A 26,646-nucleotide genomic window follows, 5' to 3' on the forward strand; every position below is an offset into this window, starting at 1 on the left:
AGTATCAGAAAACTACAAAACATCTTCATGATATCTAAGGAAACTACAAAATGCCTTCAAGAATGCCATTTTATGACTCGGGTATCATAAAATGATTTCATTCTGAAATGTGAACTGCTAAACCTCACTCTGAGTTGAGTGTAGGACTCTTCATAATTACTTCTCATGTTCTATTGTGGGGTAGGAGAAATTTTTATTCTAATCAGACATTAAGCACAAGTCCTAGGAGTAATTCTGAGATGTTTGATAAATATGGGCACAGGTTCTGAAATTGCATGACATTCCCAGTAGAGTTACTACAGCAAACAATGGCACAAGTGTGGCATTTCATGCATGCAGGCCAATTATCTCAATGTCACAGATCAGCACCTTACCCAGATAAGGCAACACACAGAAAAGGATGCAAATCTCCAAGTATTTACATCCATAATTCTTTTATAGAGGCCAAACCATAAAGAAAAAGGCACATGAGCAAGTGAGGGAAGAGCTCAATGTGGAAAGTGGCCTGCGTTAGTGTGTATATACACCCGCCACATTGATGGGGAAGCTTGTTACAGCCAGACAGACGTGTGACTGTACTGGGCCAGCTTGTAGAGTGAACGTAAAGACTTTGTGAGCAATGGCACAGTTACAGTACAGAGAAGCCAAATGATGTCTCATGAATTTTTGAGAGGAACTTGTTGGATCATCAGCATTGAACTCTTCCAGCACAGTGCTACTTGTTGACCACTTCTTGGACATTTGGGAGATTAAACTTGTTCCTTTTATGACAGCAGAAAAAAAAGTCAGAGTTGTAAAGTACAATTTGCACAGTATAGGGTGACTGCCAATAATGGCATCCAGCCTGCAATTCCAATGTTTTGGTACAATGTGGACATCTGAGCTTTGCACATCCCTCCCACAGGACCCAAAAGTGAAACAAATGGCTGAAGTGGCTGTGGCAACGTCCAAAAGTCTTATCAAAATAGTGCTGTGCAATGCTACATGGAAGGCCATATTCCAGTGTTGTAACACATGCACAGAAAGCATGGACAGCAGCCCAGCACAGTGCCTAATCTCCAGCTCTAACGGCTGCCAAGGTGCTGTTGGAACTCAGCATTGTAACAGATGTCAGGGGAAAAGCTATATCAGAGTATGCAGAAATACATTTATGATCACAATATGAAAGATCTTGCAGGGCCTTCAGTGAGAGAAGCTATTCATATGAAGCCACTGGCAGGCGATGAAATGAGTATCTGAAAGCTTGGATCCTGTTTGCAAAAGGCAGCCTCAAGATTCTGTTTGGTAAGGACGGGTGGCTCTCTGTAACACAGCAATAGAGAGAATGTGAGAAAAGCTGAGCCAGGCTCTCAGTAAAACTCACATTTAAAGACAAGAGAGCTCCACAACATATAGCCAGCTGGAGGCCCGAAGTACAGATGGTGGAGCTGTCATGAGCCACTTCAACAGGACCTTTGTGCTGATAGCAGGGATAAGACTCCAGCACGACACACTCATCATTTCACGCTCTGGTTGGGTGTCCAGGCCCCCTGACGGCTACAATCTGTAATACAGTGCCTTCTCACTCATCATATTTTTATATGATATTATTGCCATTACATTTGAATGTTTAAAAAAATGTGCATAAAAGATATACTGTATATAATATAATATGTGTGTGTGTCTTAGTCTGAATCACAATCTGATTATCTGGGTGGTTACCTACCAGGTAATGCTTGTGGTTGTTCAGCCAGTCAGCAAACATCTGCCATGTCCTCTCAGTTGCGAGAAGCAGATCACAGATATGTCATACAGTATCTGCCAAATAATACAAAGAGTACACGACACATGTGGATCATCAGGTGGATGCACTTTTGCATTCCCTTACGGTGATCAAACCTCAGACGTCAGCAGCTGAGACAAAACCTCTGATACTGCACAACGGAGGCTGGTTCGCTTATTTGGCCGGGAGAAGATCAGAGTATTAAATTCTTGAGTCAGAATCACAATCTGATTATTTGGGTGGTTGGTCAGCCAGTCTGCAAACATCCACCATGTTGCGAGAAGCAGATCATAGATATGTGATACAGTATCTGCCAAATAATACAATGGTTTGCTTATTTGGCAGATTGCGATTCACACTTAAGAATGTAATACTCTGATCTTCACCCTGCCAAATAAGTGAATCAGCCACTGTGGCATAACGTCAGAGACTTTGCATCAGGCACTGATGTCTGATGTTTGATCCCTGTAAGGGGATGCAAAAGTGCGTACACCTGATGAGCCCCAATTAGGTCAAAATACGTGTCGTGTACTTTTTGCACTATTTGGCAGATACGGTATATGCATATATACTGTACATACACATATACACATTCAAACTCATATACTAGGGACACACAAAATTCCAGAATGCTACTGTACTGATCCTCGAGACCCTTTTCACCCCCGAGATGGCACAATTATAATATGCACTGCCAATACCTAGCACGGCAACAATAAAAGAGAAAACAATGAATAAATGATCCGGAATGCAGGTGACCAACACTATTTTCACAGCAGTTACAAAGCACACCAACAGATGCAAAATGTATGATGAAACAAAATTGTTATTGTAAATTCTGTAAAATACAACAAATACATCAGTCATTTACAATAATCCCACGCTGCAGCACACCTCCCACACTCATGGATTACGAACAACACTCCACTAATAAAGCACAAATATGCAAATAGCAATTGTCATAAACAGAGAACAATTCACCAAAATTGAGTGAGGTGTGTTGTCCAGTTTTATTAAAGTGCAGTCGATGTCTTGCAGTGTGCTGTCATGTGTAGGTCATTTATCAGTTAGTGTTCCTGTTCTATGATAAGAAAAGAATTACACATGCAACTGTCACCTGTAAATGAGCCACAGAAGTGCGCATTCTAATGGATTCCTTATTGCGGACAGAGCATTTGTAAAGGCAAATAACCTCTTTTTAGAGAATGAAATTTGGACCCTGCAATGATCTGTGGAGAAGGGTGAGGTCTAGTATTGATTTCTGTACAAGCCCTGATCGTAAAATGTCACTGATTTTGAGGTTTGATTGACATTTTTGCTTTGAGGGACAAGAGGGACTGAATTGGAGGCAACACCTGCTGCTTACACAACGCCCACCTCTCCTGCTGGTGTCTTGGCAATACAGCAGCACATCTGTTTCTGAATTGCTGTGCAGGTGTTATTGGGGTACAAAGCTCGTAGACTTTGCCTAACTGTACGGGGGTCTCTAGTCCTTCAAGCACCTTGATTGTTAATTGTGTGCCATTTCCTTATGGTGCTTGATACTCCGCGGGATACCCCAAGCCCTGGATCGTCAATCGAGTGTCTAGGCCTCACCGGAGACACATTTGCAATATTATTGAGATTTCTAAAGGGAAATTAACTCAATTTGTATTTCAATTTTATACACGTAGTTAAAAGTTAATTTTTTAAAAAAAGGTAAGAGTTCAATTTGCTCACCTGTAGCGCTGTATTTGGTTTAAAAATTCGAAATGTGATTGCTTCAATTTCAAATGTGAAGATGTGTGAACATAAATCAAATATTTTCTAGGGGTGCAGGGCATAGAAAAGGCAGTGAATTACTGGTTTAAACAGAAGGGTATAATGAGGTAGATGTTTCGATTGACATCTGAACTCATTCATGACACCATTTAGATGGGACTTCATGTTTCATATACTGTAACTAGTTAACAATGACGTGCATTTGCTCACAGCAGAAGAGAAGCACAGTGGTGGGACAGCATGGTCATTCTCCCCAAGTCTGTGTTGGTATTCTTGTGGGTACAGTTGCAGTTTAGGTTAACTGGTGACCTACTATGTAGGTGTGGTTGCATATGAGATGCACTGGCACCCCCTCCAAGTTCAGGTCTTGCCTTGAAGCTAATGCACTGACTCCCTTGCACTCCTGAACTGAATACACATATTTAGAAAATGACTAAATTAATTTCTTACTTACAAGAAATCTGATATTTACATGAAACCTTTCTTTGTTTTATACTTAGATCTTGATTGATGCAAGGATGATATGCAAAGATTGGAACCTAGCTTTCGTACACAGTAGTAGAACTTACCAATACAAACCTGGTTCTGTCACCTTATGGTCAACAGAGTGTTGTGCTCTATGCAGTTGCTAGGTGGCATTCTCTAGAATTTATTTTTCATAAAGAGAAAAAGAGTGTAATATCTATACAGTTTTTGGAATCATATACTTCTAGTACAGTAACCAATAAATCAAAGGAAATAGAACCTGCTTTATTTTGCACATTTCAGTCCTGCCAATAATACACCTCTTGTTTATATTTACACCAAAATAAGCCAATCAGTATGCACACACTCCCAGGCCTCACCCCCTTACCTGTCCTTTTCGCTGTCACAAAGAAAAGTTCCAAAGTTGGAAAAGTAAGCTTCTTGGGCAAATCGTATCAGTAGGGTCTCATTAAACTGAAATGCCAGGGGAAACTGGTGATGCAGCTGCCAGCAGCAGTCCAAGAAGAGCAGGAAAATCGGGGCTTCATTACGCAGCCTGGCATGAGACAGAGCCAGATGGGTACAGCGCTGTTGGAAAGGATGTCCTGCCTGAGCCAAACAAAGAAATTTGAGATGAAGAGCAGTGTTGCTAAGCATATTTTGCTATAAACTAGTTTGAAAATGGACTGCATAATGGTTAGCACTGCTGCATCAAAGCAGGGTTTCAGAAAGTCGGTCCTGAAGGGCCTTAGTGGCTTCAGGCTTTTGTTCCTATCCTGCTTCTTAATGAGAAGTCCAATATTGCTGATGATGTACTTAGTCTTCAAACGACACATTTATGCTTCACTTTAGTTGTCCCCTTGTTAAGGTTCCCCACCCTTACTTGATTTTTTAAGACTTAAATAGCTCCACTCACTAGGCTTTTAATGGCTCCTTATTAGCAATAAGATGTACCGTATATACTCACATATACGTCGGGTCTCGAAACCCAAAAAAACGATCATAAAATCATATGCCCGGTCAAAAATGCGACACTTAATTTTTTTTAAACATCTTCTCGCTTCCTCCAATCTTACACCAGTTTCTTAGACACATCGAATTTTATTGCAGCAGCGCAGTTACCAATTTCTTTTGCCACTTCATTAACTTTTAATTTAAAACCAGCTTCATATTTTCTTCCTATCGAACACTCCATCATAGATAAGGGATGCTCTTACGATAAAGGTGTATGAGGGTGTGAGATACACAAAACAGTGCAAATGTCGCTTCAGAATAGTTCAGGTATTACCGTGTGGTCATGTAGGCACAATACATAGAAAAAAAGGCAGTGTGCTCCGTGTTTACTCTCTCAGGTGGGCATTAACATATCATAATCTCTTGGACCAATAGCGTGAGTTTTCTGCATTTGACTTATATGACCGACATTATAAAATACCGGAAATTATACAGTAAAATCAAGCCCAACTTAGCCATGGGAAAACTTAAACGCAAGTATATACGGCAAATGACAAAGGAAGCTGCAGTTTTCCATTAACACTTGCGTGTGTTCATCTGGTTTGATAAAATATTTGAAAAGAATGCTGAAGAGAAAATGTAAAGGTTTGAGAAATACTCATCTGCTTCAGGCTATAATTCATTGGATGATATTCTTGGAAAGTAAAACATTTTTCGATATAAGAGTGACATAACCTGGCTGTATGAAAATAATAACAAGACATGAAATAAAATAAGATCTGTTATTTGCAAGGATTGAGGTTGGAACAAAAATCTGCTGCCACTCTGGCCCTCCAGGACTGAACTTGAAGATCTCTGCTGTAGAGTCGTACAAGTCCAGGTGTGTTGAATGAAATTCATCACAAATACATTACTGATTAATTGGGTTAATCTACTACATAATAAAACACTAAGGTCAGTGTGTGTGTGCGTGTGTGCTTGTGTCTCTCTAGTTTCTCAGAGCAATCTAATTGGTCAGTTTGTCTTCAGTGTGATTGGTCAGTTTGGCTTTAGTGATGTGATTGAAAGAGGAAGTGAGAGTGTGAGATATACAAGGAGGAGAAAAGGCATAGAAGGCATGCTGAGAGCATTGTCTTCAAACGGGGGAAGTATAAAAATGAGCAGAAGGCAAGACAGGTGCCTTGAAAATAATAACAGAGTCTTAGAAGTAGGCTTTATGGGAATGCACTCAAGAGAGGAAGCACCAGTCAAGAGAGGTTCAGACACAGGGGGATACGGAGGAAAGGTGCTGAAGGTACACAGAGATAGCAACATTTTTAAAATTATTTCATTACCTGCCTTCGACAGGTAGCATGGCTAGTTTGATTTCATATATACTTTATTAATCATTGAGGGAGACTGTCTTTTCGCATTACCTTTGGAGGTCCAAGTGCAGGGTCAACCATTGTACAGCGACCTTAGAGCAATTTTCTGCTGAACAGCTTTGCTCAAAGGCCCAACAGGGTAAGATCTCTTCTGGCAGTAATGGGATTTGAACTGGCAACCTCCCACATACCAGCACAGATCCTCAGTTGTTTTGTAAGACATCACAGTCAGTTCTTAAATTGTGTGATCCATCCTATCAAGCACTGCTATTATTGCATCGAAGGCATTCACAGGTCATCACTGTTTTTCCTGTAGTATGGGACTTTGGACTTTTCATCAACCCCATCCCAAGGGTGTCACAATGCTTTCTGGAGGTATCGGTAAGACTAATTGGGTTCATACTTTCTAACAGCACTGTTTGTGTTGTGGTTTTCTGTCATTTCATCATTTGGGACTTGTCCGACTTTCATTCATTTGTCAAATGCCACAGTTTCCGTGATTTCATTGGACTTTTTGTGGATATGAATGTTTGTTTGTCATTTTGTGAAAGACGAGGGAGGACAGGAGAGGTTGGGGCCTGGTCGAGATTTTTCGTTCTTTTTTATTACTGTATTTATTTGAGTCTGCATCAGGATTTGGGAATACAGGGGTTTACGTGTATTATATTTCATCCTTTTCCAATATATTAATTTTTTTCACATATTGAACCTTTCATCTTTGATCAACTTGTTTATTTCTACCGTCAACTGGGATACTTGAGTTAAGGGTGGGTAAGGAACGAAAGGCTAAGTATGCTTTGACGTGGCCGAGTCTGGACTTTGCTCCAACTTAGCCGGAGCGTGTATCTTTCTACCTTCTGAGTGTGATTGCGGTTGTTACAACTGTACTTGGTGTACAAAGGATGTTTGCATAGACTGCCTTGCAATGGACCAGTGTCCCACCCAACTGCTGCAAGATAGTGCATAACTCCTTCAACCCTCAACTGGTTTAAGACAATTCTGTAAATGATGAGGCCCATGGTGTAGTGCATGTACAACTCTCTTAGAATTGTGTTTATGCAAATCAGATTTGTATGTTGCTTTACATTAGTATGTATTAAATACATTTAAAGTTAGCTAATTTCTTTAAATGTCACAGCACCTGCACCTAAACTTAATTTAGCACTAACATCTATACTTACAGGCTTGATCAGTTAACTGTACAACTAAAAACCCACCACGACCACCACATACAAAGAGCAGCTGGCAGGGAAGCAGATCTTTGCCTTATTTATGCCCACCAGTCTTATTCTTGGCTGTCAGCAGCTGCACCCACCACAAGCTGCTTGAATTTTAGCAGTTGCAGAGCTGTGGGCAAATAAGATTGTCAGAAATGTACAGATATCAATCTTCGTGCACAGCACTAACCCATGTATACAGGGTCACAGCCAAATAGAGACTCAAGACCACAGCAGCTGGAGAAGACTGCTTTGTCACTGGCAAAAAAAACTTTTCTACTTCCTGTATTGTTTGTGAGAAAAATCTTCAGTGTGTAGCAGAAAGCAACACATTACCATTAAAAAAGATTGAATGATAAAGCTATAGGGTGTTAGTTCAACCCCAAGAATGAGTTGCCATGCTCAGAGTGCAGAAATACACAGAAAACTGTCGAATGAACTTACGATGCACACATTATATTGGGTAAAAGTGTCGCCTATATTTATAAATTAGGTTTTGATGAGAACAGGCCATTCATCCCAACAAATTTGATCAATTCTGCTTACCGAATTTCTCCAAAATAATATCAAGTCGAGATTTGAAGGTCCTTAAAGTCCAACTGTTTACCACTCTACTTTGTAATTTACCTCACGTGTCCATGGTTCTTTGTGTGAAGAAAAACTTTTTAATGTTTGTGCGATATTTACCCCTAACAAGATTCCAACTGTGTCCCTGTGTTCTTGTTGAGCTAATTTTAAAGTAAGGGCATGGACTTGCTGTACTAATTGATTTTATAATTGTAAAAACTTCAATCAGGTCACCTCCTAATCTTTTGTTTAAACTGACAAGGTTCAGCTCCTTCAGTCCCTCCTCATAGCTGATACCTCTTGGTCCCATAATTAGCCTATCTGCTCTTCTCTGGGCTTTCTCTAACTACACTATGTCTTTTTGTAATATGGAGACTAAAACTGAACCCAGTACTGCTGATGATGCCTGGCCAGTGCATGTTAAAGCTTAAACATGACCTCCCTCAACTTGTATAATCTAACATCCTATAGCCTTCTTACTGGTTTCTATAGATTGTTTGGATGTTGACAGTAAGACCATAAGAAGACTCCTAGGTCCTTTTCATGAGATGTACTGTATATACTCGCGTTTAAGTTCTCCCGCGGATAAGTCTAAGCGATTATGAAATGCTAACGCCCACCTGAGAGAGTAACCACGGAGCACACTGACTTTTTTTTCTATGTATTGTGCCTACGTGACCACATGGTAATATCCAAACTATTCCAAAGCGACGTTTGCACTGTTTAGCGTTTTTTGTATCTCACACCCTCATACACCTTATGATATATATTGTAAGAACATCCCTGATCTATGATGGAGTGTTCAATCAGAAGAAAATATGAAGCTGGTTTTAAATTAAAAGTCGCTGTAGTGGCGAAAGAAATTGGTAACTGCACTGCTGGCAGAAAATTCATTGTGTCTGAGAAATTGGTGAGAGATTAGAATAAGCAATAAGATGTAAAAAAAAATGAAGTGTCGTATTTTTGAACAGGTGTATAAGGCGGGGTCTGATTTTATGACTTATTCGCGAAACTGTGTATTCCAATTTAACATTTCTGCTTTCTATGTGTAATGCTTTATACAGGTATTTAGTTACATTCAATTTCATCTGCCTAATCCTATATGGTGTCCAAGTCCCTCTGCAATGATAGATAGATAGATAGATAGATAGATAGATAGATAGATAGATAGATAGATAGATAGATAGATAGATAGATAGATAGATAGATAGATAGATAGATAGATAGATACTTTATTAATCCCGATGGGAAATTCACATTCTTCAGCAGCAGCATACTGATACAATAAATAATATTAAATTAAAGAATGATAATAATACAGGTGAAAAAAACAGACAATAACTATGTATAATGTTAAATATTAACGTTTACCCCCCCTGGTGGAATTAAAGAGTCGCATAGTTTGGGGGAGGAACGATCTCCTCAATCTGTCTGTGGAGCAGGACAGTGACAGCAGTCTGTCGCTGAAGCTGCTCTTCTGTCTGGAGATGACATTATTTAGTGGATGCAGTGGATTCTCCATAATTGATAGGAGCCTGCTGACAGAATCTGGATTAGCTGCCATTCTACCTAGCTTGATGTCATATACGAACAAACTGTGCACCATTGAGCAAGTCCATTAACTTGTCTGTTGTCAGGCTGTTAAAAATGTATGGAAGGAATTGTAACAAATGCAATGATAAATCAAAAAATAAAGGCAAGCTGAAAATTGAAAATTACATGGTAACCGCAATGGATAGAAGCTGACGCAATATAACACATTCACAATGGTTTATGAATAGTTTGAAAGTGCACAGCGTGCACAGTGTTCTGCCATTAGTCTAGTTAAAGCCAAGGTCAATTGAACATAGATGCATCGTTGTTGTTTGGGAGTCCTAGAAAGTGAAACACTGGGTAGATGGTCACATTTGCAATAACATCCATAAAAATTCTTAAACACTTATAAACTTACTTGTAACCATTCCCGACAAATCAGTGCTTGGAAGCCAACAAGTGTTCGGCATTCTGGGTCCAAGACTAGCTGTGCCAATGAAGTGACCAACAGAGTGGTGTCGGTGCCATCGGAGCCATGGACCAAAACAGGACAGCCTTCCCTGTGCAAAGGTGAAATGGTTTAGAGAGACAAAATATATCTCAAGTTAATCAAAGGAACTGACAGTCTTCTGAGAAAAACACACTAGAAGAAACAAATAGTGCTAGTGAGATAGAGATATCCATGCAATATTATATGTTTAAGCTGTGCCTCTGGGGCTACTATGGTATAGTTAATAGTTACTGGAAGGAATGTGTCTGCCAGGGCAGACTGGCTCTTTGTAACCTTGAACTGGATAAACTAACTTGGTAAGAAAATTAGCAAATGAATGATGTGTGTGCCTCATTGATAACATGTTCTTGCTCATGGGGGTAAAGGCAATGGACAGTTATGCTGTATTTACGCTACCAAGTCTTGAACCAATGTCAGTGCTGTCTGCATGTCACAGTCTAGACGTGGCTTGAGCAATTACAGACATATTCAGCTAACTTGCCCTGCACATGCATTGTAAATGTACGTAAATGCCTAGTTGGTTTCTGCTGATGTTTTCAGTTTTCTATATTTTAAAAGTGCAGCTTACTTTCTAAATATGTTGAGCCAGTGCTGAAGGGTTATGCATTACATGTCTCAGCATTTTCTGCCATGGTTTTCTCCACCTACATTAAGAGAAGGGTATGGAAACACAACAGGAGTCAAAACTTATGGGTTGTATTGTTAACTGCTTTAACGAACTTTAGAATGACACGAATAACAGTTTAACGTAATATCTGTGTAACTGTCGTGCTTTTCTCTCCTTTAAACATGTCACATGTTTTACAAAAATCATATATGCATCCTTTTGTGCATATTCGATCTGTTTAAACTCAGATTGGGTGTGGACAATTGGAGTTGAAATGAAATTTAGCACAATGTATTTGAAAAGCAGTGTCCAGTTTGAATTAAATCGGATGCCAGGTGGGTTTTGGGTGTTTACATCAAATCTGATCTGTGCTGGATATACAAAAAAATGAAATCAGGTCACATCAGAGAGAGTTTGAACTGTACTTAGAGTGAAGGTGAAAGCTAACATAATGTACTATGCACAATAAATGTGTACAACTGCAGTTGTCATTTGTGTGTTCCTGGGGATCATCTTTAGGGCACTGGTGAGGTACAGTAAGTGATACCACTCCAGGATGAGACTGGGTGCTGGCGCTAACTATATTTTCTCTTTTCTCTGTTGTTTGACAAGACAGCCAAGGAGAACACCTAACCCCAACAACAGCCCCCAGAGTTGGCTTTGCCATCTTCCACCCCAGATGCCATAAAAATGGGCAATCCCTGGTAGGTGGTGTCACATTATGACCATGCCCTCATCAAGGACAGAGCTCCTGCTGTTGGAACACCATTTCAAACGTTTACCTGGCTTTCTAGAGCCAACCTTGTTTATGCAGAGAGCACTACTTTTTTGTTGATTTATTTTGTACCAATTAAATGGGGTTGCCCAGTTGGTACCCCAACATTCCATCTTCCTTCTCTCAGTTTGTTCACCCCATCACAAATGATCCCTTGGGAGTTTATATAGATGTATAGTATATGCCACAAAAGACCCCTCAGTGAGTTTCAACAGGCACACAGATAACCACACAGTAATCACCTCAACCGAGCTGTACTGAAAACAGCTGGCCAGTTTCTTAGGTCTCAGATTGCCAATTACCTGACTTGGCCACGCGATAATAAAAACTATACAAGAGCACCTCCATCTTCTGAGGATGAATTCTGAAGTGTGCTAATGAGTATAGCATAAATGTCTAGAGTGTCCACATTTATACAAGAGACAGAAAGGCTATCAGTAGGGTTGTTACAGCATCCCAAAAGATCTTGTTTTGTCTAATACTTTGGAATTACCTTCTGCTTCTTCTTTTATGCTCTAGACATCACCGTCTCACCTTCGTGCACAATCAGATATCTTGGCGTGAGAGAAGTGGAGTTGTCTCCGACAGTCAGGACTTCTCTTTACCAATCCACTCCTTTTACTTCTTTCCCCATAATATCAATGAGATCTGCCCCTTCCTCAGTCACTAGGCCAGTCAAGGTCTTATTCAGTCTTTTGTTCACTCTGTGTTGGACAGCTGTAATTCCACCAGTCTGGCAATCCCTACAACTTCAACTTCTCTGAAAACCTCCTGCCTCCCTGGTGTAGTCTGTCACTAACTGTACCAGTCCAGCACTACCCCTCTTCTTCAGTCCCTTTGCTGGCTTTTTACCATTGCTAGGGTGACATTTTAAATTCTTAACCAGACCTACAGCTCTTGCTTGAAATTCCTCCTTCATACCTATAATTTTGTAAGGATACAGTAGTGTCGTCTCTTATGTTCTGTCAAAAATGGAGGTGTTATGTTAACTGACAAACCTAAACAAACCCAAAAGGAGCATGTGAGTGAGTGTGAGACTGGCATTCTATTTATTTGGTGTTGGATCATGCCTTGCTTCATAATGCTTCTGCAGTACCCTTCACCTTCCAGTGACTCTATTATGGAAAAGATGGCCCAGAAAATGGATGGATGGAATTGGAAGTAGGGAGGCACTGATAATGGTGCAATGGGAGTTTTATTTGTAGAATATGATTTTGAGTAAAGCTATAAGGTGGCTGGCACTTTCATTTTTGTGGATGAATGGGAAGAACTACCATATGTGCATGGAATTGAACTGGCCAGATGTTGACAAGATACCATGGCAATGATGTCATATCAACTAAAATTGCAGAAAGATACCCTAAAACATCAGTTTAAGTAAATTATACCAACAAGATTAGTATTACAATTTAATAATTTGACAGGTCCTTTTATTTTGAGTTCTCGTTATGTAGCATTCTATAGCCGTCTCTTACCTTTCAACGCATTCGGCCACCAAACAGGCTGTGCTCAGTGTGCTCTGGACATGAGACAACCACTTGGAATTTTCCAGCTTGCTCAGCCACCGGTCCATGTTGTTAGTCTGGTCATTACAGGCATCCACCAGCTTGATCAAACTCTCTTGAAGATTCTTTCCCCTGAAAAGTTTTAACATCACACCTCATTCTTCATTTCAAAGTGACAGCATGTCCACTAATAAAAGAGTTTTCTGTTCATCCTGCACCTCTCCAGATTCCGATGAAGCCGCTTCCAGTTGTGGTAATTTGATTTGGATTCAAAACCTCCTCCCGTGATCCTGGCCTGTTGAGCTAGCTGAGCTGACCTGGTGTCCACAATGAAGCCCCGTTCTGAGTTGTTTAGCACTGCCCCCAGCAGCTCCTCATCTTCCTGGCAGCGTTTCTTTTGTGCTCCAACCAGAGGCTGACTACTGTGCATTATTACCTGTGACACCAGGAAAGGAAATACAAATCAAAAAGAAATCAATTCTGAATGCCCCTGCAATTTTCAGAAACCTTTTTTTGTTAATTACAGAGTCATGAAGAGTCAGAGTCTATACTAGCTACAGTTTAAACCTGGATGGGGCACCATCGTACACACTCCATCCAGTTCCTCCAATTTCAAGGCTGAGAAGACTCAGAGGCTGTCCTCCTAGCATCAGGCGCAAGGCATAAATCAAGGAAGGGATGGAGTCCATCATAGGACAACCTCACTCACAAATCCACACTTCCATATGCTGGACAAATTTGCCCTCACTGATTAACCTAACGTGCTTGACTTTGGGATGTGTACCCATGAAAGAAAACTAAAATGGCTGAAAGCAATGCAACAATGATAGTGCATATTACTTAAAACTTGAAGGGTAAAATACCAAAATGTAATAAATGTAACTGAACGATTTGTAATGCAATGGCCAAAGTGAGCCAATGGTTGTTTCCAGGTCTACAGAGGCACAAACAAAACATTCTCTAGAATGCACTAGGGAGACCACATGAGCTCACTACGCTGGAATAAAAGACAATAGCAGCTTTAGGGAACGGGCTAAGAAGGACATCTCAAGACTAAAGGGCTTGATCTACTCCGACAACATAATAGAAATAAACTGTTCAGTTTCGAGCAGAGAACACTCCATGAAGACCTAATTGAGGCCTTCAAAATTCTTAAAGATTGCAATAAAAATGAATAAATAGTGAATTTTGTGCTTAAGGATACTACTGGAAATTAAGAAGTGCATTTAAAATGGAAACCAGGATGCACTTCTTCACACAAAGGGCTATAGGAATATAGAATGAATTACTGAGTCATTTAGTTGAAGAAAAAGCCTTGTATTTAAGAACAATTTTGACAAGAACAGGACATTCAGTGGAATGTAGCTTGCCAATCTCTAGTTACACTCCTTTTCAAAATGTTACCGAGATGAATTTTGAAGATTCCCAAAGTACTAAGGTCTTGGGTAAAATATAGGGACAATTAAGCCAGTGGGCTTGGTGAACTGAAAAGTCGTTTCTGTTGTGAAACTTGTAACTTTCTTTTGTACGAGGGACATTCAAAAAGTTTCCACACTTTTATATTGTCGTTGGAAACGATGAAGGCAGGAGCAGTAGTAATTGGGCATTAAAAAGTTGGTATGACACTGGGAAAATTTCATCGCAAAGGAAGGTGACTATGTAGAAAAGTGATGAAATTTGTTTCTGAAATTCTTAATGAACAGAGTTTTAAAAAAGTGCAGAAACGTTTTGAACGTCCCTTGTACTAAAAGTGAATGGAATAACTTTAAACCTGTCACCATCAAAAAATATTTCTCTTGAACGTACGAGTAGGTATCTTTTTCTCCCTACATCCATCCAGTTGACTGGCAACTCTAAACTGGCCTGGTGCAGCTCACTGTAGACGTGTGTGCCCCGTGATGGTCTGGCTCCTCATAGAGGTTTGGTTCTTGCCTTCTGTTCAACTGTGTCATGATGGGTTCTGGAGACCCATGACCCTAACAAATTTATTAAATAGGTTTGGTAAATGGACGGATGTCCTTTTCCTTCAGTTTCTCTTTAATAGTGAGAATTATCTATCACTTTGCTCACATTATAAAGGCATACAATGGTGGTCAATAATGCAGAGCTTGCAGACACAGACGTCATACTTTTACACTGCGGCTGTAAGTAGTTTTCCAGCATAATGCAGGTTTTTAACTAAGTGGTGATAATCTACATGTTATTGAAAAACAATTACTTATAGCTTCTCCAAGCAAATGATTTCTATAACAAGGTTTGGGCAAAAACTTGCTAAACAGAAAACAGTTCAAGAGCTGCTCCTAAAATAGGGAAACAAATAAGGAGGTAAAATGACTACACATTGGGGGAATTCCTAAAGACTGGAAGCTAGCGAAGACTATGCCATTCTATAAAAAGGGTAATTGGGCTGATTCAAGTAAACATAGGCCAGCAAACTTAACATGGATGTATTAAGTAAAAGATCAAGAAGCACCTGTCTAGGACAGTAGTGCTAGCAAATACTCAACATGGGTTCAGACAACGAAGGTCGTGTTTCACAAAACACGAAAAACCTAAAATAAGAGAGGTGCATTATTATGATATTATTTTTTGTGATTTTCAAAAGGCTTTTGATAAAAGAGCACATGAATGGTTAGTGATCAAACTAAAAGAAATGGGAACTTAAAGCATGGTGGGTAGGTAAGTACACAATTGGCTCAAAGGAAGCACAAAGTCATGGTGAGGGGAACATTTTCAGAATTAGGTGATATTAAAAGTGATATCCCTCAGGAGTCACTGCTGAAGCTGCTGATATGTAAATGAGATAGATAAAAATATAAACAACAAGTTGATTAAGTTTGAAGATATTAGCAACCCTAGTGGAAGGTCAGTGAATTTTGAATCAGCTAAACTGTTATGGAGGGCTTTGGACAATATACAGGCTTGGGCAGATTTGTATCAATGTAAATAAATATAAAGTATTACACATAGTAAGTAGAAATGTTAGATTTAAATACTCAGTGGCAGGACTGTAACTTGAAAGTTCACCATATGAGAAGGACTTGAGAGCCATAATGACCTCCTCACTCTCTACATCCAGACAGTGTACAGAAGTGATCAAGAAATCTAATAGAATATTAGTTTACATATACCAAGGTGTGTAGTACAAGATACAAGAAATCAAGGAAGGTTATGCTTATGTTATATAACACACTAGTGAGGTCTCATTTTGAGTACCATGTTCAGTTTTAGTCTCCGTACTACAAAAAAGACATACCAGCACTAGAGGAAGTCCAGAGGACAGCGACTAGGCTGATTCCATGACTTAGAGGTATGAGCTATGACGAGAGATTAAAGAAGTTTAACCTTTGAACCTTTTCAGTTTAAGCAAACCAAGAATAAAATCCAAGTGTTTAAAATTATGAAAGGAATTAATACTGTGGATCCCAGGTATTACTTAAAAAAAATCTTCAATAAGGACACAGGGACATAGTTGGAAAGTTAAGGGCAGCTTTCACACACACAGTTAGGAAGTTTTTTTTCATACAAAGAACCATAGACAGATGGAATGAACTTCCAAGTAGTGTGGTGGAGAGTAGGTCTTCAGGGACCTTCAAATATCGGCTGAATGTTATTTTAGAGAAAATAGGTGGACAGGATTTGAAAGGTTTGTTCGGCTGTTTTTGGCAAAAATGTTATAATCTATATACAGTATATAAAAGCCAAATACCACTGACTCATGAGGACTTGGGACTTGGAATTTGGAATGTAGATCACCCTTAGGTGCCCATAGGTGCTCACTAAGAAAAGCTTTTAAACATTTCGTGGTCCAAGCGCGTTCTGTCTGTATGTCTGTTGTGGCACGCGGCTGGGGGTGGTACCCAGCCGGGACGCCCAGGAGGACAGGAGGAGGGCTCATGCCTCCTCCGGACCATGAGGGGGCGACTTCCCTGGTTATATTGGGGGCCATGGGTACAGGGCTTGGACCCTAGCACTTCCGCCACACCAGGAAGTGCTGGGGGGAAGAAGAAAAGAGACACCCGGAGTGCTTCCGGAGAGACAGCCGGCACTTCCGCCACACAGGGGCGTGTCAGCGGAAGATTGCCGGGAACCACCTGGAGCACATCCGGGTAACTATAAAAGGGGCCGCCTCCCTTCAATCAAGGCTGGAGTCGGATGGAAGAGGACGAGGTCTGAGAGAGATAGAGATAGAGATAGAGGAGAGAAGGAGGCGGCCTGAAGGCATATTGTGGACAGAGGCCTGGACTGTTGGGGTGATTGGTGCTGCAGCACTGGGTTGTGCACTCAATGGACTTTATATATAGTGTAAATAAACATGTGGTGGACTTTAACATGGTGTCCGTCTGTCTGTGTCCGGGCTATTTCTCACACTGTCTGTCCGCTTTTCACAAGAGAATTACTTAACAAATTTAGATCTGGTTGTTTTCTATAATTTGCTTGAACTTTCCAGATGATTTTGTGACTTCTCTCATCCTGCTAAGTACCATAGTTCGCTTGTGATACCGCTTTATTTATGCAAATCCAAGAGAGTGACTGTGGGCCGAGAGCAGGGGGGCGGGGCCTTCCTCATTCACTCGACAGCCTCTGTTTGAGTTGGTCTGCATCTTGCCACATGTTGGAGTGCACCTTGCCTCCGCTTAGCAAGCGATACCTGTTTGTTCAACAGACATTATCATGTACAGATTGTTAAGGATTAACGTTTGAAGTTTTTGAGAGAGGGATAAGAGCTCCATGTGTTCTAGAGGGTAGCTGCTAATTGCCAGAGATATCACGGCCATGTGCTTTTCTCCCCATGTGGGGAACACTCTCCCATCAAAGCTGAACACGATCAAATATAGTGCCAACGTCTATTGATTTTGTCCTATTTCATTACTATGTGGGTGCAGCCACAAGGTACAGCTAGTGTTCTGATACAGCTGGTATTTTAGTCCAATGTGTCCATCACAAGTGCATTCTAAAGTTATCTCTGTACTTCTGTATTGTAGGCACTACTAGTCTTAGTGTGGGTTCAGCTGGTATACTTATAAGACTGGTAAACTTGCTGGGCTGAATGGCCTGTTATCATCACAAATGTATAATGTTCTAAATCAGCATTTCTTAAACTATGAGTTACCGCCGTTGGGTTGTGCAGGGCTGTGACTCACAGTTGTATTTAATGGTAAAGAATCGCATATGGTTCATATTCGCCATTGCTCCGCTATGATTGTCGGCAGCGATTCTCAAAGGGGAAACCCCTGCAACCTTCGCTTATGAATATCGGTGCCGATTCTTGAAGGGGGTATAAAGGTTGTCATGGACTGGGCAGTGATGGCACTAAGAAGAGCAAGAATGGGTCGCATGAAAAAAAAACAAATTTTAAAATACAATGTTCTATATGATTAAGGGCGACTGATCACATCCAAATGGCACTTCTATACATTCACTATTCTCCATTATTTCCAATATCTGTTGCTGTCTGCTAACCAGAGGAGATCCCCGCTGTCTTGCTGTTAAGGAGTTATTTTATTAAACTGTCTCACTATACAGTACAAGTCAGTGAATCGACACTTAACAAAATGCAGGCAAGTATGTAAGGACACACACAAATACATGGAATAATACCCCAGCAGAAGATACACAGTACAAAGCCTGTTGTTTTGCCTAAATTAAAATCAAATAGATAACTCAATGAAAAGTACTGAGAACTATGTTCATAGCATATTGAGCTCGTTTATTCTTTAGCCAAACATGATCGATGGGGCAGGGAGTTAAGAATCACTCGTTGATTTAGCCTTGTTAATGCATCCATTAAAATAGCCAAATCAAATTTATTACAGTGAACACCATCATAATTGATTATGAAAAGGTCAAAGCCATGTGAAACCTTTTTAGGAAATAAAGAAAGAGAAGTTAAGAGACAAACATAAAAGGTTGTAATTTCACAACATTATTAAAAACACTTTTATTTTTGCTTTATAGATTAGCACCAATATGACTATAAGACCAATAGCTAGTTAACTAATGTTGTACGTTCTATGACATGCATTGCAGGTAAAATTTCTCTTAAATGGCTGCAGCAAAAAAGGCTAAGCTGACAGGGAGGGACAAACATTTTAAACTGCAGCTTTAGATGTTAAAGGCAATGGCCCTGTATTCTATCTATCTATCTATCTATCTATCTATCTATCTATCTATCTATCTATCTATCTATCTATCTATCTATCTATCTATCTATCTATCTATCTATCTGCTTTTCAATTTAATGTCTTGTGTGCAAGAATATTTTTCTAATGTCAGAGTTTTATTATGACATATTTTATTAATTTTAAGACTGAATAAAGAGACTGCTGTCTAGCAAGTGAAACATTCCACGGCAGTATGCAATTGTTAGCACTCAGGTGCTACAGACAGAGTTCTTCCCTCTGAAAACAGCCTGTGTCCATGAAAGTTGTGAGGTTCTTGTATGATTTTGCAGGACTGTCGTTGAGCTAACTACGCCCCATTGTCTTAACACCTGTATTCTGGTATGTTTAAATTGCCACTTTTTGTCAGATATGAACATTTTAATCTTTATATTCTGCTCAAAACACAACTATTTTACCAACATATGCTCTATATTCAGGCAACCATAAAACAACATGTTAAGCCAATAATACCAATCCAATTAAAAAAACAAACAAACAAAAAATCAAGTGGCATTGCTGAGCATTTCTGAAGACCCTCAGTCCTGGCAATCCAAATGTCTTGATCTGATAGTCAGACAGGATTCCTCCTCACATGGTCAGTACCATGAGAAATCTATTACCATAAGAATATTTAGGACATACTCTGCATTCCTGCTGTTGCTTCTGTAAGGAAAGATTGTTTTCAGGTCACAAGGTAGGCATGACTTTTATAAACAAAGAGGTTGTGATTCACTCAGATAAGTCAGGACAGTTAGAGAACCTCGAGAGAAATGATAAAAATACCATGTGCATGCTAGATAAACATCAACCTGAACATAAAAGCTTTATTTTGAAGGGGGTCTGTGGGAACGTAATGAACCTTTAGGACTCAAAATAAAAATTGTGGGCGATATCTGAAAATAAAAGTTAAAAATATGCAATTGCATATCTTTTTTGGGATCCAAATTTGCCTTTTTTGTGTTTTTGAGACCCATAAGCGCTCACAGACTATCAACCTGGAGTTTTGTCCCTCTTTGACCCTTCATAAATGGGTGCCAACAGTCATCAAGTTCCCCCTTTAAGAATCCCTGTTGACCAGTTGGTTCCACTTCAAGAATTGCTGCCAAATGTCATCCCATTGAAGGGGATCAAAGTGGAGCAGTGCCATTTTCACGCAGTGACCCACCACAAGACAGTCCGCAAACCATAAGTGGCCCTTTCCCACTGATTAAAATTGTGAATTAAGACTCTGTGAAACGTAAAATCAGAAAACATATGACTCATTAGTTTAAGAACCTATGTATTAGATAATCCCTCATTGCACACTAATGTGCTTTTAACTAACTAGAACTGCAAAACTGGTCTGTGGCAGGGTGAAGTTAATGATGTTTAACCTAACTCTTCTCCAAAACTAAGAAAACACAATACATTTCTCTGCTACTAACATGTAAGTTTACTTAAAAATTACACATAACAACAAAAATGTCTCAAATGATGACATTTCAAATGAAATTCTTCACTACTGTTTGAGCAAGTACCTGCAGTGCTACAGTGACAAAACTGGTGGCTTCTGTGCGTGTGTCACAAAAAGTGACCATTTTATGTGATGTTGGACTGTAGTACAAAGAAGCATAGGTTTAATTTGCAGATTCTGTACCCACATATGATTGAAATAACTATTTAAGATATTCATTTCTTTTTATAGCGCTGCTGCCTCGCAGTTGGGAGACCTGGGGACCCGGGTTCGCTTCCCGGGTCCTCCCTGCGTGGAGTTTGCATGTTCTCCCCGTGTCTGCGTGGGTTTCCTCCGGGCGCTCCGGTTTCCTCCCACAGTCCAAAGACATGCCGGTTAGGTGGATTGGCGATCCTAAATTGGCCCTAGTGTGTGCTTGGTGTGTGGGTGTGTTTGTGTGTGTCCTGCGGTGGGTTGGCACCCTGCCCAGGATTGGTTCCCTGCCTTGTGCCCTGTGTTGGCTGGGATTGGCTCCAGCAGACCCCCGTGACCCTGTGTTCGGATTCAGCGGGTTGGAAAATGGATGGATGGATGGATTTCTTTTTATAATGATATAATTGTATATTTTACAGAACCAGAGTAATATTTCAGGGTTCAGTCAGCAATGAAAGAATAATGGGACCTCCCAATTACCACAGGGTATTTCACATACTGTATATTGGATTTTCATAACATGACTACCTATTTCAAAAAGCATGAATACTCAATAGTGGGTATAGATTTTTTTTTATATATTAGGGACCACAAATGCTCTGTAAAGGTCAGAAATCAGAAATATACAAAGCGTTTATACGGTGTCTTCACAATCAGCTATTTACATCCAACATGTATTTATTCACCCAGTCAGCTAACGTATAGAGCAGTGACAGAGCACAATATTCTCCCACATTACAGAAGACACTTCTGCTCCCCTACTTACCTTGCCCGTTTTTTTGTGATAGTAGCTGAGAACAGGAAATCTTCCTCCCTGTCGGAATTTGGCTGCAGCCATCAGCACTTCATCAGAAATCTGTTTTGGCACAATGACTGCTTCAGGGTATGTTGGACACACTGAGAAATCTTTATTTACGGAGCTCAGCCTCCACTTGTCTGCCTAAAGAAACCAAAATGTATCAACAGTCATTTTCTAGGACTGCACATTTCTTCTCCTCTTTTACACCAATTCCTCCATTTATACAAATTTAGAAACTGCTTTTTTGCCAATGAGTTTTGCAGCAGTGTTGGGTAAAGGACAAGAGCAAAACCTGGGAAATTGCATATAGCTATACTGTATTTAAATGGGGTTAATATATTAACATTATAAGTATATAAAATATTTGTTAATCCTTTTTTCAACATTGTTTCAGTTTCATTTCTGTTTATATTAAATATTGTACCTATGCAACATATATGTCTTTGTTATGTTGTTCTACCTTTTAAAAGCAATTAATTAAACATTAAACAATTATTTTTTGTGAAGGAGTTTGTTTGAATTTTCTGTGGGTAATTCAGTTTCCCATATCCAAAACATGTGCTGACTATGCCTTTAAAGAAAAGCCCCAAACAAAAATGGTATTGTTTTATATGTTGCTTACCCCATGTGGTTTCTAGTGAAAGCCAAGAACAAAAAATTAATCTCATGTTTTAGTGGAGAACAGGGATAATAATCATTCTGATAGAATAGACATCTGTGAAGACTAACAAGGGACCATAGCACAAACAATAAAAATGTCCATGAAAAAAATCTCACATTACTCAGGTCGCATAATTCATGTGTCAAATCATTCAAATGCATGCCCCCAATTTTCAGCTAAAAATGTTGTTATTATAAGCACTACCAAAATAAAATTAAAACAGTGGAAACACATTCACAGAGGTTCAAGCTTTGGAATTGAAGGCCCATCTCTCCCCTCATTCATTGGTCAAGAGTCTTGCCTCCATTGACGCCCATTCTATCAGAAAGATTGTATCTCCATTCTCCATAAAAACATGATTATAATTTTTCTAGGCAATGAATATAAACCACATTCCTTTAAATTGCTATTAATCTAATGTTTACAATAATTATGCTTGTTTCATTAACACTCTAAACATTTGTTAGTGTCGTATATTAGTGATGACTATGAACTTTATACATCTATAAGTATTTGTGTAGCGATTCATTTTACTGTACTTTTGATGAAGCTGCTTCACAGCTCTAGGGACTGTGGTTCAATGCTGGCTTTACCAATGTCTGTTGGGAGTTTGAACCTTTCTACTTGTCCAGGGGGGGGCTTTCTCTGACTACCCCAGTTACCTCTCACGTTGAAAAGACATGCAGCTTGGACTGATTGGTGACTTTCAATTGTTAAATGGGTGTGCATGAATGTCCCATGTGATGGATTGGGACCATTGGGGCAGAGTGGTGGCTCTGAGGCTAAGGATCTGCGCTGGTATCCAGAAGGTTGCCGGTTCAAATTCCCCTCACTGCCAAAAGAGATTCTACTCTGCTGGGCCCTTGAGCAAGACCCTTAACCTGTAATTGCTCCAGGGGCGCTGTACCATAGCTGATCCTGCGCTCTGACCCGAAGGGGTATGCGAAAACTAACAAATTGTATAAGGCGAAATAAAGAACAAAAAAAAAAAATTTGGTTCCAATCTTGAAACCATCCTTTCATAATCTTATACTGGAATAAGTGGTTTTAAAAAATGAATTAAAGAATGGTTAACATTGTTATGTTGAATAAAAAAAAAATTTCACACTGTAGTTTGGCCTTGCAAAACAAGGGGTGCTGGGAAAAAAGGCTAACCTAAGACGGCTTCACAGAGTATTTCCCAGAAAATATTTGGTGAATAAGGTCACCAGGTGAACACATCATATCCACTGCAAAACACATTTTGGCGAATTTCACCAATCAACACTACTGGTTTTCAATGAGCAAAATCATTGTAGCGACTCACTACCATTATAAACAACAGAAACTTAAGACCCTCCGGTGGTGGCCCATGACCCACTTTTGGTTGAGAAACACTGATAATGTATTTATTATGAAAGCTCCAAAATATTGTTCACACAAAAACGTAAGACATTTTAAAAGTGACACGAGGTAATTAACTTTGTCAGGCTTGCTAACCTACATAAAAGCTAATTTGATATAATTTCTCCTGTAGACAGTTTTTAAATTCTCGCAGGTGAAAAAAAGAAATAGTAAAATACAAAACACACTTAATGAAAAACTAAACCCAATCAAGAGAGAAATGAACTTAATTGATAAAATCAGGTATGACTAGATCAGCAGAAAAAATAAAATTACATGGTGAGCTATCTGGCCAAAGAGTTCTTCTGAGGAGTCCTGGGGTATTTTTTGTTCTATTTTCATTGTCTCCGGCCTGTAGAAGAATGGATACAACTCAGTCACTGACTCCAGCGCTGACAAGGCCTAGAGGAAGAAGAAAATTAAAATGAAAAAGGACAACGGATGACAATACTAGATGAAGCTATCTGAATCACAGTCCCAAAAATTTTCAGTCTGTGGGGTGTTGTATGGGTGGCAACAGGGTTATGAGAAAAAAGGGGAAAAGATAGCAAGAGAGATAATGATATAGCAGTGTGGCTGCCTCCTAATGTTGGGGAACTGGGTTTGAAACCTAGCCTACTTGGTCTCATTATGCAGTTGGTCATCTGGTTTACTGCCTATATTCCAAAGCTGCATGGGTGAATTGGCAGATCTGGAATGACCTGTTATGAGTCAGTATATACTGTCAGTATGTATGATTGAAAAGTCTGCATTTGTGAAATAGTATTACATGCATGATCCAGAATCACTCTCCAGAGGAAGAGAAAAATTCAGAGCTTTGAATCAAGGGACTTTTACAGTTTTCACCAGCATTCGGCAAAACACTGAGACCACCTGTACTAGCTAATGTATGAAATGAATGGTAGTGGCTTAGATTCTGTTGTCCTTTCTTTGTCTGTCCAGTTTTGCTTTGTGTCCTCCCCCACTATAATCTACCGACTATTTGCTTTAGATCCGTCAAAAATTTCAATCTCCGGTATTCGACGGATCTCAATGTTTTTTGGGACCCTGATACTGAAAGCATCGATATCTCAATGATGGGTGTGTGTCTGTCTCTGTGTGTGTTTGTGTCTGTGTGACACAGTTTCTTGAGGATGGCTCGAAACTTAAGACTGTTATGAGATGATGATGTGCTGATTAGTTTTTGAGCCAAATCGTGCAAGAGAGAGGCATTCTAGAGGATTCCTCAAATACTGTAATTCTGCAATTAATTATGAATTCTTCTTGTCAATTGCTATTATAATGATCTATTTTAAGATCAGAAAAATCAGCATCAGAGTGGTAAATAATTACTGAAATGTTATAGAATAGTTCGGGTAACTTGGTTCCTCGGGCGCAAAGCCTACTGATGATCACGTTCAAATCGTTTGAATAAGCTTGACCAAGTTTGCTGGGTCATGGGAAGTTGGGGTAGAAACTAAAGTCATCCATTATAGATTGTTTATTACTTCTTTCAAATTGTAACAGGATAACTTAACTCATTACTTCCTGAAAACATAAATCACATTACTTATTACTCTCTAAACCCACATGAATACCTACCAAATTCCTTTCAGAATTTTAAAAAAGAGGAAATAACCAATACCAATGAATGTGAATTTAGCATTTAAACAACTAAAGCATAGGACCAGGATATAATACACAGTCAAAATACACGCTAGGCTCATGACCAGGAAACCAAGTCGTACTTTCAGAGGAATCAAAAATCACTTAGCAAAAATCAAAGTTATAAAAGGACTTGCAAAAAGGTGTTAAAAAAGGGAGATCACAAGATTAGAAGATGCTAGATTGTCTTAGGGGATATATTCACAAACTTGGACTGAAAACTGGCATTGTGGCCATGAGCCTCCTGACCATGCCTGTAACATCCAGCTAGTGTCATAATGACGAAGTCACAGAATGGCTTGAAAAGAAACACTAAATATATGACTATGATGTTTGCTGATGAAACTGTGATCTGTAGCGATAGTATGGAGCAGGTTGAGGAGACCATGGAGAGGTGGAAATACAGTCATATGAAAAAGTTTAGGAACCCCTCTCAGCCTGCATAATAAGTTACTCTACTTTCAACAAGAAAGATAACAGTGGTGTGTCTTTCATTTCCTAGGAACATCTGAGCATTGGGGTGTCTTCCAAACAAAGATTTTTAGCGAAGCAGTCTTTAGTTGTATGAACTTAAATCAAATGTGAAAAACTGGCTGTGCAAAAATTTGGGTACCCTTGTAATTTTGCTGATTTGAATGCATGTCACTGCTCAATACTGATTACTTTCAATACCAAATTGGATGGATTAGCTCGTTAAGCCTTGAACTTCATAGACAGGTGTGTCCAATCATGAGAAAAGGTATTTAAGGTGGTCAATCGCAAGTTGTGCGTCCCTTTGACTCTCCTCTGAAGAGTGACAGCATGGGATCCTCAAAGCAACACTCCAAAGATCTGAAAACAAAGATTGTTGCGTATCATGGTTTAGGGGAAGGCTACAAAAAGCTATCTCAGAGGTTTAAATTGTCAGTTTCAACTGTAAGGAATGTAATCAGCAAATGGAAGGCCATAGGTACAGTTGCTGTTAAAACCAGGTCTGGCAGGCCAAGAAAAATACAGGAACGGCATATGCGCAGGATTGTGAGAATGGTTATAGACAACCCACAGATCACCTCCAAAGACCTGCAAGAACATCTTGCTGCAGATGGTGTATCTGTACATCGTTCTACAATTCAGTGCAATTTGTACAAAGAACATCTGTATGGCAGGGTGATGAGAAAGAAGCCCTTTCTGCACTCGCCACAAACAGAGTCGCTTGTTGTATGCAAATGCTCATTTAGACAAGCCAGATTCATTTTGGAACAAAATGCTTTGGACTGATGAGACAAAAATTGAGTTATTTGGTCATAACAAAAAGCACTTTGTATGGCGGAAGAAGAACATCGCATTCCT

General features: G+C 39.6%; 2 protein-coding genes across 2 annotated transcripts in view; one reads left to right on the forward strand and one right to left on the reverse strand.

The window, feature by feature from the left end:
* The window catches only part of eif3i (eukaryotic translation initiation factor 3, subunit I), a 342,432-nt gene that overhangs the window by 35,712 nt on the left and 280,074 nt on the right, over nucleotides 1-26,646 (forward strand). The gene's annotated exons all lie outside the window — the stretch shown is intronic.
* The window catches only part of zgc:154055 (uncharacterized protein LOC556036 homolog), a 66,614-nt gene that overhangs the window by 15,515 nt on the left and 24,453 nt on the right, over nucleotides 1-26,646 (reverse strand). Inside the window, exons 3-8 of the mRNA XM_028819123.2 lie at nucleotides 23,950-24,075; nucleotides 21,597-21,770; nucleotides 13,240-13,457; nucleotides 12,992-13,153; nucleotides 10,042-10,183; nucleotides 4,377-4,597 (exon numbers count right to left, since the gene is read on the reverse strand). Of these exons, the coding sequence (XP_028674956.1) occupies nucleotides 4,377-4,597; nucleotides 10,042-10,183; nucleotides 12,992-13,153; nucleotides 13,240-13,457; nucleotides 21,597-21,770; nucleotides 23,950-24,075 (1,043 nt within the window). The remainder of the gene's footprint in view (nucleotides 1-4,376; nucleotides 4,598-10,041; nucleotides 10,184-12,991; nucleotides 13,154-13,239; nucleotides 13,458-21,596; nucleotides 21,771-23,949; nucleotides 24,076-26,646) is intronic.

This window comes from Erpetoichthys calabaricus, chromosome 14 (assembly GCF_900747795.2).
Source record: "Erpetoichthys calabaricus chromosome 14, fErpCal1.3, whole genome shotgun sequence".
NCBI classification, from domain to species: domain Eukaryota; kingdom Metazoa; phylum Chordata; class Cladistia; order Polypteriformes; family Polypteridae; genus Erpetoichthys; species Erpetoichthys calabaricus.